Genomic DNA, 14930 nt, shown 5'->3' on the forward strand with positions numbered 1-14930 from the left:
TTCAATGACCACAAATTAACATGAACATTCATCTATTATCTTCCCCTGCATAGTTTCAATGGGGCAGAATCAGAATGTCCCACACCCAATGATTGGTTTCAATAGCCTTAAAGTATCAGTTGAAGTTAAATTGTGAACAGATTTTAATTCCTGAAGACTAGTTCTCATTTTAATTCATATCTGCTATCCATAATTTCATAGCTCCAGAATAATCCCTAACATGTGCTGTGTTGCACAAGGATTCTGCAGTTTAAAACTTTAAAACTTGTTTTACATGGGCAGGTTAAAAGAAAGTCCTTCAGCAGTTTTGCAAAATGTTCGATTAGGTGTGAAAATGGATAGATCACAGAAGACCTGACTGTGGTTTATTGGTATTGGTTTATTATTGTCACTCGTACCGAGGTACCGTGAAAAACTTGTCTTGCATACTAATCGTACAAGTCAATTCATTACACAGTGCAGTTACGTTGGGTTATTACAGAGTGCATTGAGGTAGTACAGAGTGCATTGATGTAGTACAGGTAAAAACAATAACAGTACAGATTAGAGGGTCACAGCTACAGAGAAAGTGCAGTGCAATAAGGTGCAAGGGCACAACAAGATAGATCATGAGGTCATAGTCCATCTCGTCGTATAAGGGAACCGTTCAATAGTCTTATCACAGTGGCGTAGAAGCTGTCCTTCAGTCTGGTGATATGTGCCCTCAGGCTCCTTTATCTTCAACCTGATGGAAGAGGAGAGAAGAGAGAATGACCCGGGTGGGTGGGGTCTTTGATTATGCTGGCTGCTTCACCAAGACAGCAATAGGTAAAGACAAGAGTCCAAGGAGGGGAGGCTGGTGTCCGTGATGCGCTGGGCTGTGTCCACAACTCTCTGCAGTTTCTTGTGGTCCTGGGCAGAGCAGTTGCCGTACCAAGCAGTGATGCATCCAGATAGGATGCTTTCTATGGTGCATCGGTAAAAGTTGGTGAGTGTCAAAGGGGACAAACCGAATTTCTTTAGCCTCCTGAGGAAGTAGAGACACCGGTGAGCTTTCTTGGTTATGGCATCTACATGATTTGACCAGAACAAGCTGTTGGTGAGGTTCACTCCCAGGAACTTGAAGCTCTCAACCTTCTCGACCCCAGCACCGTTGATGTAGACAGGTGCATGTACACTGCCCCCTTTTCTGAAGTCAAGGACCAGCTCTTTTGTTTTGTTGTCATGACACCATTCCACTAAGCTCTCTATCTCCTTCCTGTACTCCGACTCATCACTGTTTGAGATACAGGTGTGTTGCGTTCTCCAACTAGTTCAATCCTAAACAGAAAGCAGAATATCATAGATACTAGTTTTTCAACCTGGGAGTCTGGTCTCTTGAGGCTGGGAAGCAAGGACTGGGCAGCATACATTTTTATTTAATATTTATAATCAGAATGGGGAATGAGTGAGAAAAGACATATTATCTCTGAATTATGTCATTACAAAAAAGTATTGAGAAACTCTGTCTTGGGTTGAAGGTCAGTCAAGTGTTTAAATGAGGAGAGAGTGCCATAAACAAACTCAAGTCTGTCATGTCCAGTGTCCAAAGACTTCACCAGGAGCCACTAGATGGTTATCAAGATCTGGTATTCCCTTCACTAATCCAAGGTTACTGAAGCCAATTATAATGCTGTATAAAGTATAGATCAAACCTGCTTCCTACCTTACCTAAATGCCTCTGTAATTCATTGCAAGGTTGTACAGGCTTTGTGTAATTTGTTCTCTTTCAAAAATATCTCAGTGGTGAAACTGAATTTAAGCAGTTGCATAAAATGGATTACAATAAATTGGCAGCTTGTTTGACAATCAAATTTATTTTCCATTGAAGTTAATGATTTACACTGCAGTCCAAGACTAATTTTCCCTTGTTCCCCCCGCCACACACACACAAACACACACAAATGCACACAAACACACTCACAATGATCACTCACAATGATGCATGAAGAAGAAGAATTTGTTTTAATAGCATTTCTAGTTAATCATAAATTTTGCCTCGACTGAACACTGATAAGATGCCATGGCCATTGCAGGCTATATTGTATGAGTGGGAGATGTTTCTTTCTCATAGCCAGTGTACAGTCTGTGAAATTATGAGACAATTTCCCTGTTTATCTTCTGGCTACAGCAGCCTTTTGCAACCCCCATGTCTCACCTACTGAGTACATTCTTTGGGACAATTGTGACTGAAGTTTGTGAAGCTAAATTAGACAATGGGCTCCTTTGAAGGATCTCCAGAGTCTCGTTGTAGACTTCTATTGTTGGGGGTAGTGGTGTACAGCAGATGCAAGTTGGATCTTTATTTTATGCATGGACAGTGTAAGGCCAATTCTCTCCAATGCTTCTGTGAACAAATCAATGATGTCTTAGAGACACAAGAGACTGCAGATGCTGGAAAGTGGAGTAACAACAACTGCTGGAGGAACTCAGCGGGTTGAGCAGCATCTGTGGGTTGAAAGGAATTGTCGACATTTCAGTTCAAAACCCTGCATCAGGACTGAGAGTGGAGAGGGGAGAAAGCCAGTATAAAGAGGAGAGGGCGAGTGGTGAGACAGGAGCCAGAGGTGATTGGCAGATCGAGGAGAGGTGAAGGGCAGATCGAGTCAGGGAGGGGAAGCGGAGGGGGAGGGGTGGAGTTGGGAGACAGAAGCAGGTGGGTGAGAGATGGAGGCAGACAAGAGAAGAGGCAGGTGGAGCCAGGTAGGGGGAGTTGAGTGAAGGCGATCACCCTCCCAGCGGGCTCCACTTTCTCCCTCCCCTCCCAATGATGTCTTGCAGCTCAGCCTTTGAACACACATACATACAAGCATCAACTGAGGTTAGTATGACCTTAGTTCTGAATTGGAGGCAAAATACATTGAGGCGCTTGCCAATTATCCTGTAGATAAGCTGGAACCATTTTAGAAGGGAGGTGCAGCTCTGAAGTGAGTGAGATTGAGATGATGCAGTCGTACTTGCCTTCAGTCTGCCCTAAATTGGTCCGTTTTGGGCCTGTTGGTTAAAGTCATAGATTGCATGTGGTCATGTAGCCGATATAGGATGGAAACAAATTTCTGCAGGGCAGCCAAATTTGAGAACTGGCTCTCAATTGATGCAATATGAGACTTTTGTGAGGTCAAAAACAGCTCGCTATAATGCTTGATGCTGCTCCCTACATTACCTTAGGAGTTATAACATTGGTGAACATAATGTCCATTGCACCTTTAAGTGGATGGAATCCATGCTGCAATTCTGGGAAGCTGTTCTTCAGCCACTGGGAGGAAGTAGTTGGGGTGGACCTTAGCAATGACTTTCCCTGTGGTAGACAACAGGGAATTTCTCTAGTTACAGCAGTCTGATTGTTCCTCCTTTTTTGAAGATGGTACCAATTACAATGTCACTGGCGTCCCCTGGCATGTCTTCCTCCCAGATGTGGGAGGTAAGCCTGAGTTTGTGTCTGAAGTTACTCTCCATCATGTTTTTGGGACTTCATCAAGAATGCCATCTGCTCCCAAAGCCATGTTTTTCAGTTGTCTGCTTTCCATATCTTGTGAGCCATCTCTCAGCAAGACAGGTGTCAACAATGAAATTCACCATCTCTATTGCAGCCTTTGGCTTTCTGAGGAAATGTGTGTTTGAAGATCAAGACCTCAAATCTGGCACATGGTTCACATTCCACCAGGCAGAAGTGATCCTTGCCTCCCGGATGCTTCCAATACAGGACAATCTTCAACAGAGTCAAAGCACTAGAAAAGTTCCACCAATGCTACCTCTGCAAAATGCTCCAAATCCACTTCCAGAAAAGGGAAGCAATAATGTTCTCTCTGGGCCAACTTCACTGGCATTGAGGGTCCAGATACACTCAGCTGGCTCTGACAAGTCACATTGTTTCCATGCCCAACACCAAACCCCTGAAACAGATACTCTGCTCAAGACTTCTCAAAATGGAAGAGGAATATCCAGGATTACACAGAGATCCTCAAGTCTCTTCATTTGAAACACACCTGAATGAGGCCAATGTGGGATCCACAGACTCGAGCATCCTCAATCCCAAGGGATTGTCTGAAAGAAATATTCAATATTTTGTATTTATATCTTTTGGTAATTCTATACTTTAAATAGTTCGTAGTTATGTATATGTATCTTAGCACCAGTCAGGAATTTTTTCTACCCACTTTTCAGCAGGACTTTTCTTCTCTTTAGCATTTTAGTTCTGGTGTAAAACTCCTATCACTGTAGTGCAGCACACAATATTTGTCTGCAATTGAGATTTTCAACTTCACTGATCTAAAAAAAGGGCATTTACTCACAAAAGAACCAGCTTTATTAACCCCAGAAACAGTAAAATTGTACTGCCTAATGGGCAATTGGGTGTCAGGGTGGTAGTCACTATTAGTTTCCTAGCCTGAGGACCATGCTAGTCTGCCACTGCTGGTCTCTGCCACATCTCACATTTTACTGTTCACTCAATATCAGGGAGAAAAGCTCCATATTCAAGGAAAGAAGACCATCTATTTTTCCTTCAGGCCACAAGAGCAGGATAACAGCACAGGTATTTGCCCTTTGCATGCTTCACCAAAATGCAGGCATTCATAGACTGCATTCATGCTGCAAGTGACCTCTCTTGAACCTCTTGTCGGGAACACTGGACTGCAGCCCATGGCCCTTGCACAAAGAACATGCTTCTTGCAGATGCTATTCTTCACCGGCTTTTTCAGATCTTGTTCCACCACCCCAATCCTCCTATCAGTGCAATATCCATTTGTTTAGAAGCAGTCCTCCCCACTACTAGAAGAGTGTTGCTGGTATTTTGGCTAACCCTTTTAACAGCTGCCTGCAAAGATCACACCTCCATCATCTTGCAGCACATCAGTAGGAAAGGGCATGTCGCAATTTCCATCAACGTTAGTGTGGCATTACACAGAGGAACCAAACAATGCTGTCTGTAAACCTTGTAGTTGAAGCTCTCACTTTCATGCATCTTTCAAGAACACTGTAGGGTGGCACACTATGAGTATAAATATAAAAAAGAAAGCAAGGAGTAATTTCCCGGCACTTAAGGCTAATTTGGCTTTCAGCACATTTGGTGGGGCTGAACGTTCCATCACTGCCATATCCCCGCACATTTGCAGCTAACGCATCCAGGTGCACAGAGCTGGTTCAGATGAGAAGACAGTTGTGGATCCCAAGACCACCAAAGTTGGGACCTCTGCTATTGCTGGTTGTGCAGAGTTTGAGCCATTTATGTGTAATGATTTCATTTATGTTACACTACTGGGCCTGTGGAATCAACAATGTTTCAAAGTAACAAAATAGCCTTTCATTTACTGTAAAACCATAAGATGTTAAGAAATGATATGGCATCCTGAATGTGCACTAAGATTTTTTGTAAATAATGAAATTTGCCCAACAGAAAGAAAGAAAGGAAACTCGTATCTAAATAGAGCCTTAAAACCTCAGGGGCTTCAATGTGCTTGACAACCAGTGAAGTAATTTTGAGGTGGAGTCATTGCGTTATTGCAATGAATTCATAAAAACTAAGGTCCTGAAATTCCTGGTGAGATGTTTCACTGCTGGAAGGCTGCAAAGACCACCCTTTGTCCATGTAAATGGAGGCTCTGACCCCATCTGTATTATAGAGATAGTGTCAGTGACATACATAGGACAGTGCTTTTTACCAGAAAGGGCACAACATTGGCTGAACCGTGAACCTTCAGTCACCCCACCCAAATATACACACACACACACACACACACACACACACACACACACACACACACACACACACACACACACACACACACACACACACACACACACGGCTCTAACAAAGCAGAAGAAGCTGGGAAAGAATCCAACAGAAATTTCGATTTTGAACTCATGCACAACAAAATCTGATTGTATATTACCTATTGGGTGCCAATTTGTGGCATTTTTGTCTTTAATGCATAACATGACTTGTATGCAATAGTTTTGAATGCTAGAAGTACACACAGGAGGTAGATCATGTTCAATATGTGGCCATTGCTGTTTTGATACTACCACTACCAAACTGAGTCTGCTAACAAATGTGTTAAACTCACATGGATAATTCCAATGTTTAGCAGCAGGAAGGACCAAACAATTTTGTTATTTGAAGGGATTAATAATTACTTGTATGTTAGTTATTCATCTATTTGTTTATTTTGAGTGGAGTAAAGTACTAGTTGGTGTTTCAGTTTCTCACAGGAAGTGCTGTGACAGAAGACAGGATGGTTTTTATTTCAATGCTTCAGCAAAACTCACTCCCAGATGTGAATAATTTATTTACCATTCCCTTTGGAGTACAGCATAAAAGGGAGAATGATAATGGGATATGCAGGGCAGAGCAACCTGCGAGATAATGGGGGAGGAGGAGAAAGGGAGAAGGGTGCTCAGCAGCTTGGCCTATCCACCAAAGGTGGTCATAGAGAGTCATAGCACAGAACAGTACAGAAATGGGCCCTTTGGCTCACCATGTTCAAGGTGATCTTATTGCCCATCTACATTAATCCTATCTGCCACCCCACACCCCCAGGTCCATATCCATCTATGCCTTGCTTATTTAAGTGCCTGTCTAAATGTGTCTTAAATGTAGTGATTGTATCTGATTCCACCTCGTCCTCCGGCAGTGAGTTCCAGGTATTACCACAAGTTACAAAGTTTCTCCTCAAATCTCTGCTAAAACTCCTTGCTTTCACCTTAAACTAATGCCATCTTGTTGTTGATGCCCCAACCGTGGGAAAAAGATTCAGACCATCTACCTCTTATGCCACTTATAATTTTATATACCTCTGTTAGGTCACCCCTCAACTTCCATTGCTTGAGGAAAAACAAACCCAACCTATCCATTCTCTCCCCATAACTAAAGTCCTCCAATCCAGGCAACATCCAAGAGAATCGCCTCTGCACTCTCTCCAATGCAATCATGTCCTTCCTGTAGTGTGGTGACCAGAAATGCACACAATACTCTACATGCAGTTGATGGAATGTCTGTACACAAACCTTGATCAGAAGTGTGAGGTCATTAAACTTTTAATGGGCTGCATCCAGATTTTAGAATTGTAGCCCTTGCATTTACCTCCACATCTGTTTCCTCCTACAGTTTTAGAAGGTCGCCTGCCCACCCCTCTCCCAGACAGGATCTCTCTCCTCCTCATTACAACCCGTCAACCAAGTCCTCCTGTGCTGTTCTGGAAATCAGGAGGCTTGTTTCAATTTCAAAAATAAACTTTATTCATAATAAAAATAAGAAAAATATATATATTTACAAAGGAAGTACATAGAGCAAAATACAAAAGCTTAACTTTTATGGTTGTTACGTTCAGTAGTGTAAAACTTAAGGAGAGAAAGAAAGACATACAAACATAACATCATTGCCACTTATGTGGCTGCCCGAGGTGGTACACCTTTCATTGTTCAAGGTTCCCCACCCTACTCAGCCCCTCCATGTGCTGTAGCAGAAGGAGCCTAGGCTTTGGTCCTTCCCCATAGAGCCTTAGCATTGGCTGCACCGAGCTTCAGTGCATTCCTCAGCAGATACTCCTGCAGCCTGGACTGTGCCAGTCTGTAGTATTCCCTTATGGACATCTCACTGTGCTGGAAGACCAACAAGTTTCGGGCAGACCTAAGGGCATCCTTCACCGAGTTAATGACTTTCCAGCAGCACTTGGTGTCTGTCTCGATGTGTGACCCCAGGACACAGACCCTTGCGTCCTTCTCCACACCCTCTTAGCAAATCCACAATCTGCAAAGAGGTGGTTGACAGTTTCTTCCCCACCACAGCCATCCTGAGGGCGACGTACATTGGGGGTGATATGTCATCTGTAGAGGAAAGCTCTGACTGGGAGGGCACATCTCACTGCCAGCCAATCGAGGTCTTGGTGCTTGTTAGTCAGATCTGGCGATGAGGCATTCTGCCATTTGGTTTGGACTGTTTGCTCCAGGAATAAACCACAGAATCCATAGTGTCCTTGTCGCACAGTGTCTGAAGTACATTCCACACTGACCATTGTCTGATGGACTTGTGGTCAAAGGTGTTTGCTTGAAAGAACTCTTCCACAAGGAGAGGTAGTGTGGTAACATCCAGCTGAAGGGGCATTGCACAGTAGAGGGGCCAGGCCTATCTTCCACAACACCAGGGACAGGTAGAACCTCAGCACGTCATGACACTTGATGCCCAAGTACTTGGGGTCCACACACCGACTGATACAGCCACACACGAAGGTGGTTAGCAGGATGAGGGCAACATTAGGTACACTTTTGCCCCTATTCTCAGGAGAGTTGTGCAGTGTGACCTGTAGGACTCGCTCTCTCTCAGACCCCTAGATAAACTGGAATATGTCTCGGGTGATTGCCAAGCCAGAGGAGCAAGGAACAGGCTACACCTGCGCCAAGTACAGCAGCCCTGAGAGCATATTGCACCTGATGACCAAGTTCTTCCCAGTTATTGACAGAGAATGCAATTTCAACAAACCCAATTTTTGATTTACCTTCCCAATCTGCTCCAGCCAATTCTTATTACATGCCTCAGCTCCTTTGAACCAGATCCCCAGCACCTTCAGGTAGTCAGACCTGATGGTGAAGGGGACGTTGGATCAGTCGGGCCAGTTACCAATGAGCATGGCCTCACTCTTTCTGCCGTTGACTCTGGCCCCTGATGCCAACTCGAACTGGTCGCAGATGCTGATCAATCTGCAAACTGGCCATGGATCCAAGCAGAAGACGGCGACGTTGTCCATGTACAGGGAGGTTTAGACTTGTGTGCCTCCAGTGCCTGGCAATGTCACCCCTCTCATGCTCTGATCCTTCCTGATGGATTCAGCAAAGGGTTCTACGCGGCACACAAACAAGTCAGGGGAGAGTGGACAACCCTGCCTGACTCCAGACTTGATGGGGAAACTATCTGTCTCCCATCCATTGGTTTGAATGAACTACAGATATCAGTGTAGAGCAGTTGGATCCAATTTCTGATTCCCTTCCCAAAACCCGTTTTGGAGAGCACGTCCCACATGTACATGTGGGATATCCTGTCAAAGGCCTTCTCCTGGTCCAAGCTGACCAGGCAGGCATCCACTCCACTGTCCTGCGTGTAGGCGACAGCACAAAGCCGTTAGAGATTTTCCTGCCAGGCACAGCACAGGTTTGGTCTGGGTGGATCACATGTCCCAGAACAGACTTAAAACCCATGGCCTTAGACAGGTCCTGATCGTCCATATTCAACAGTGAGATGGGTCTCCAGTTCCTAATGTCCTCCTTCTCCCCCTTCTGCTTGTTAATGAGGGTAATAATGCCCTTCCTCATGGAGTCTGCCATTCTGCCAGCCAGAAGCATAGCGTTATATACTTCCAGCAGGTCCGGGCCCATCCAGTCCCACAGTGCCGAGTACAACTCTGCTGGCAAGCTGTCATTTCCAGGAGTTTTATTCCTGCCAAGAGAAAAGTTGGAGCCAGTCAGGTCCTCTAGGGACAGTGGTTGATCCAGACCGACCCACTTGCTGTCATCTAGCACCTCTGAGATAGAGGACAGGAAGTTTTGGGAGGCTGTGCTGTCCATGGTCTTACTGTCATACAGATTGGCATAAAAGGATCTGCAAGTCCTCAGTATGTCTGTCTGTGAGGATGTTACTGAGCCATCCTCTTCCTTAAGACCATGAATCACAGAGCTCCCACTGTGAACCTTTCAGAAGAAGAAGCATGAGCACGTCTAATCCTGCTCCACAAAGTGGACCCTGGATCAGAAGGTGATCTTTGAGGATTCGGAGGCAAAGAACGCAACTTGCAACTCTTCACCTCTCGGAGTTCCTTTCTCACATCCACCCCCTTTGACTGCAGAAGGAGAAGTTGCTGCAAGTGTATCTGGAGTTGGTGCAGTTCCCTCTGACTCTGTCTAGCTTTCTGAATACCTTTGAGGAAGAAGAACCTCTTGATGTTCTCCCAGTGAATCGGGGAGTCAAAGAGGGGCTTCACGGTTCTCCAATCTGTGTAATCCCACTTTAGTTCCTAGATGTTCTCTGGGGTTAGCAGCTTGTCATTCAACTTCCACGTCCCCCTGCCTGCCTTCAGGTCCTCCTGTAGGTGACAGGCGGTTTGAAGGAGGCAGTGGTCAGAGAAGAACACCAGTGTGACGTCGGTGGATCTGACTGTGACTGTCTTTGATGTGAAGAGGATATCTATCCGGGACCGTACTGAGCTGTCCGTTCAAGCCTGCTCTTTCTCCCATTTTGTTTCATCTTTTGCAGGAAGCTGCAGTGACCTCTGGAGTGACTCCTACTATCTGCTGTACATCCCCTTGAAGAGATGCAGGTTGTCATTAAGCAGTGCAAGCCAATGTGAATTAGTACTAGCCACTCACAAATGTTCTGGCTGATCACTAAAATCATAAAAATGAGCAGGCAGCACAAATTTTATGCATGCCTCCACCAGGTCAAGGGGTAGTTGGGAGGGGTGGGGTGGGGGCACATGGGTTAACCTTGCATTTCATATTCACATTTTCTAATATTATCCAGTGTAGTTCCTTTAGATTTTTGAAAAATGTTTACCAGCAGCAGCAATAGGTGTGGAATTCTCACTGGCATTTCTCCACAACTAACATCAACACTTATCACAAATAGCTACTATATACCCTTTCTATGGAGGGTTGTGAAAAATTCACCTAAAGTCTCCCTTCCTTGCACTGAAAAATAACTAACATAAAAATATAGATAATGTTATTCTAAAAAATATAGGCAAAGGAAGAACTAGTGTGTGCTCCACTTTCTGACTTTGATATAGGACTTTGGTTTGATCAGAATTTCAATGTACAGATGTGTAGTATAAATGCTAATTAAACATGTTTCTTTCTCTCCTGATAAAGCCAATAGTCAGTCAATTTACAATTACCTTTGATCTTTTTTGTTAATTGTCTCTGCTAAGGTAATTTTTTATTGATTATTTTGGCCAATCAGCTATAATGATCTTTTTCAGATAAACAAATGTCATTTCCTGTCATAAACCTGTTTGTCTTGTGTATTACAAGCTCTTACATTTCATTGACTGTCAACAAAGTTTTGTTGATGCACTCCCACAGATGAAACTACCCTGTTGCAAACTTGGTTGACGGTCAAATGATTGTAACCGACAAGTCCTTCATCAGTTTCAAAACAATTAATCTAAGCTCAAAATGTTGTTTCACATCCAGAGATATTTAATGTCCAGTTCTCATCAGGATTGCACCACACTTCTTAATTAGTTTCCAGACTATAGGGAGCACTGAATAAGGTTTCAAATTTCTCATCTCGCTTCAAAGGGACATATTGAATGACACTTATTCATCACTCTCACCCACGAGTTGCTTGAGTGCTGTTGTGATAGTTGTCAGTTTTCACTTCTTTCTTACTGTTTACTGATTCGTGTGATTTTCAAATCTTAGGGAGGGTCTAGAGTGCTAGAAAATACCTCAATCCTGTCTGGAATGGAGCAAGATTCTAGTAGAGGAGTATATTAAAGTGCCACCAAACTATCACAATCATCATTTTCATTCACTTACCCAGCCTACTTCCTGCATGTCCACAAGTTACTGCAACTTCAAACCAGCACCTGGAAGGTCATGATAGATCTGGTGTGTTGGTTGTAGTTATACAAAGCTCAGGAAACGAGGGCTGAGTATAGTCCACCATTCACATATCTGCATACATTCTGTTTTCTATGACAGGGTGTATGACTGAGGATCTGTTGATTTTCTCTTTAATTGACCAGCCATCTCTTCTTTAGCCACGAAACACTTTGGGACATCTTGAGTTATGAAAAGTGTTGTATAATACAAACCTTAACTTCATTTTTATCTTCAGTGCAGCACTGGCCCATGCAGCAGGCTGGGATCAAGAGATAGGTGAATGGCACATTGTGAGTGGGTATGGGATTGGAGCAAGGGGAAGGGACCGGGATTTCAAGTTTGTAAAGGGAGCAACCAGCTCTGTTCTTGGGTATTAGGAAGCAAAGTGTGATTGGGAATGGAGGGGTGGATGGGACAGAAAGATTGTTTGAAAATCAGGTTGAGAAGTTGGTGGGGATTAGTTCAGTTCCATGAGGTAGGGGAATGTAGGTAAGAATAGCAGGACTCTGAAATCAATCCTGTTGGAGTAAGACCATGTCATTCCAGGGTGATGATGATCAAACACTTAGGTGTAATGCTTTTCCAGTTGTGAAATGTGTGTTGGTACACAAACTTCTTGAATGAGCCAAATTTCTATTCTACTCTCTTTCACTAACAAATGAGAAATGCTTTAGTTCATGTTTCAGAACATTTCTTTCCCACAGAAATGCAAAACCCAGGTTAAGTATAGAATTTCAGCAACTGAGCCAGCAGCATATTTAGCAGTCACTGATAGAGAAACACAGCGAGGAATGTGAATAGGCACAGTTTCTGCATGAATATTTGTCAAAAATACTTGACCTAGATCACACAACCATTGCTACATCAACTTTAAAAGGATTATTATACAGTAATAATTTGTCTTGCAGAAGCTGAGGCAGAAAGAAAGAATGTGGAAGAGGAGACAGATATACATGACTCATCAAGAGAAAGTGTCTTACACCTCCAAATATGTAAATCTACGCCATTTTTAGATTTCCTGCTCACTGACCCATCTCTGCTTCCGTTGAATCTGTTCTGATGATGTAACATTCCACACCAGATGAAGATAACTAAAACTGCAGATGCTGGAAATCTGAAATAAAAACAGAAAATGCTGAAAATATTCAGTAAATTAGGCAGCATACATAGAAGGAGAAACAGACTTAACATTTCATGTCAGAGACCCTTCATCAGAATTTCCACCCCCCCCCCCCAACCGTCCAGCTCCACGTTAATCCCTTACAGCACCAGCGATCGGGTTTTGATTCCCGTCACTGTCTGTAAGGAGTTTGTACATTCTCCCATGTCTGCGTGGGTTTCCTCCGGGTGCTCCGGTTTACTCCCACATTGCAAAGACGTACGGGTGGGTTAATTGGGTTTAAAATGGGCGGCGCGGACTAGTCGGGCCGGAAGGGCCTGTTACCACGCTGTAAATAAAATTTTAAATGAAAATTTTTAATTTTTTTTAAAGGACTGACAAAGATTTCTCCGACATGTTGCTGCCTGACCTACTCAGTATTTCCAGCATTTTCTGGTTTTATTTAAGATTTTCAGCATCTGTTTTTTGTTTGCTTTCCATATCCCTGCCTTCTATAAATTTTAACTCCTCAAATCCCCTGATTTGACTACTTTTACTGACACTACTACAGTTAATGACATACCCTTTCTGAATCTGCACCAAGATGATGAACTTAGAACCTTTTTCTCATCTACACCCCTCAAAGGTTAATCTCACCACATTTCCATAAACTCTACAAGCCTCTCCTTCCTTCCCATTCCGTTGATCCTCTGACTATGCCTGACCTTATGTGCAGCCCCACAATTTTTTCAAGGATTGCTGGAATGGAGACAGAAACAGGGAAGCTTTATACCTTTCTGGCATTTGTCTGTGTAAAGAAAGAAGAAACCCTTGATAAGTGACAAGCAGAGTTAAAATGGGGTTAACATCTTAATACTTGAACTCTTAACTCAGATTCACTCTGCACAGACACTCTCTGACTTGCTTAATATTTCCAGCATTTTCTGCTTTTATTTCAGATTGTCCACCAAAATTACTCTTAGTAGGATGTGATTTTGGGAGTTTCCAAAAATTTTCATATGAGCCAATAGGCTGGGTTGGGACTGTTGGTGGAAACATGCTTCCATATGTTGGTGCAGTTCTTCAAAGGTTGTGATAATATTTAAATGGCCAAGTCTTTCGTTCACCAAGAAAGAAATCATTGGGCAGAAAGTTCTCTTGTAGAAATGATAATTTATGACTGAGGCTACTGCAGAATTTCACAGAATAGATACTACATTGAGATGCTTGCATCTTCGGGATTAGTCTTTACTTCTGAGAAGGGTACAACTAAGGAGGAAGTAGGCTATGTGTAAACCACTCCAAGAACAGGGCAGCAATATATTTTGTCAAGACCGTTTGGCAAAGTATGCATTCTACCTTTTTTTTTAGCATGCTAGTGATAAGAAAACATTATGGGCTGGAATATACTTTGCACCATTAACGGCACATGGAGTGGCTGCGGTGCATCCAGAGACTCACTGGCTGTCAAAGTGGTCTTGAATCCAGTCAGCTGCTTGTGCTGAGCCAGGTTCATAGAGGAACACTTCACTGGAACACTTCATCATACAACAGAAAACAGCAGGGCACAGGGGCAAGCGATCCTGATTTTAGAGTAACAAAAGGTCTTCCCCAGTGACATAAAGGGGAGTACTTGACTTAGTTTCTAACACCAAGCTGGGGTGTTCTCAGGGAGTTTCATAGGCCTGTTAGAAAACTGCATCTGCATGAGTCACCTGCAGACCAGAAAGGTTATTCCAAACTGTCAAAATTGGCAGGCAGACATGTGTTGTGCATTGTCAGATGCCATTGCTTGCAGAATGCTTTCCATGTGCAGCCAAACCCAGAATAAATCTCTCAAGTATCTTGATCCACACAGGTCACCAATTTACATTTGCATTTTATTTTGCTCATAAATTTAACTTAACTTCTAGGCATTGCGGTTTATCAGGGCTTTACATACATGTATTATAGTAGAGCACATCTTTACTGCCATTTTAAATGGAAACTATTCTCGATTTGATTTTGTAAAAGTGAATCCACAAAGTAAGCTTCCAGCATTATCTAGGTGCAAAACAACTGACACTTTCAGTTTCTCTCAGTCTCTATCTCTTCACTCTTTCAGCATTTCAACTCTAATTATCTGCTTCCCAGACAAGATGAACGAGACCAGACAGGAACAAAAATGTACTGAAGCTTTTGTAGTTTTACAGCATCTGGTTCTTTGAACAGATCTTCCTTG

At 43.2% G+C, this 14930-nt stretch overlaps 1 protein-coding gene across 4 annotated transcripts in view; it reads left to right on the forward strand.

Annotated features, from left to right (window-relative positions):
- dlgap1a (discs, large (Drosophila) homolog-associated protein 1a) overlaps positions 1–14930 on the forward strand; it is a 161405-nt gene that overhangs the window by 85302 nt on the left and 61173 nt on the right. For 2 of the 4 annotated variants that reach the window (XM_052022957.1, XM_052022955.1), the window contains exon 5: positions 10323–10348. The exons of the other annotated variants lie outside the window; for them this stretch is intronic. In XM_052022957.1, coding sequence (XP_051878917.1) covers positions 10323–10348 — 26 coding nt within the window. The remainder of the gene's footprint in view (positions 1–10322; positions 10349–14930) is intronic. 4 annotated transcript variants of the gene reach the window in all.

Source organism: Pristis pectinata, chromosome 9 (assembly GCF_009764475.1).
Source record: "Pristis pectinata isolate sPriPec2 chromosome 9, sPriPec2.1.pri, whole genome shotgun sequence".
Classification (NCBI taxonomy): Eukaryota; Metazoa; Chordata; class Chondrichthyes; order Rhinopristiformes; family Pristidae; genus Pristis; species Pristis pectinata.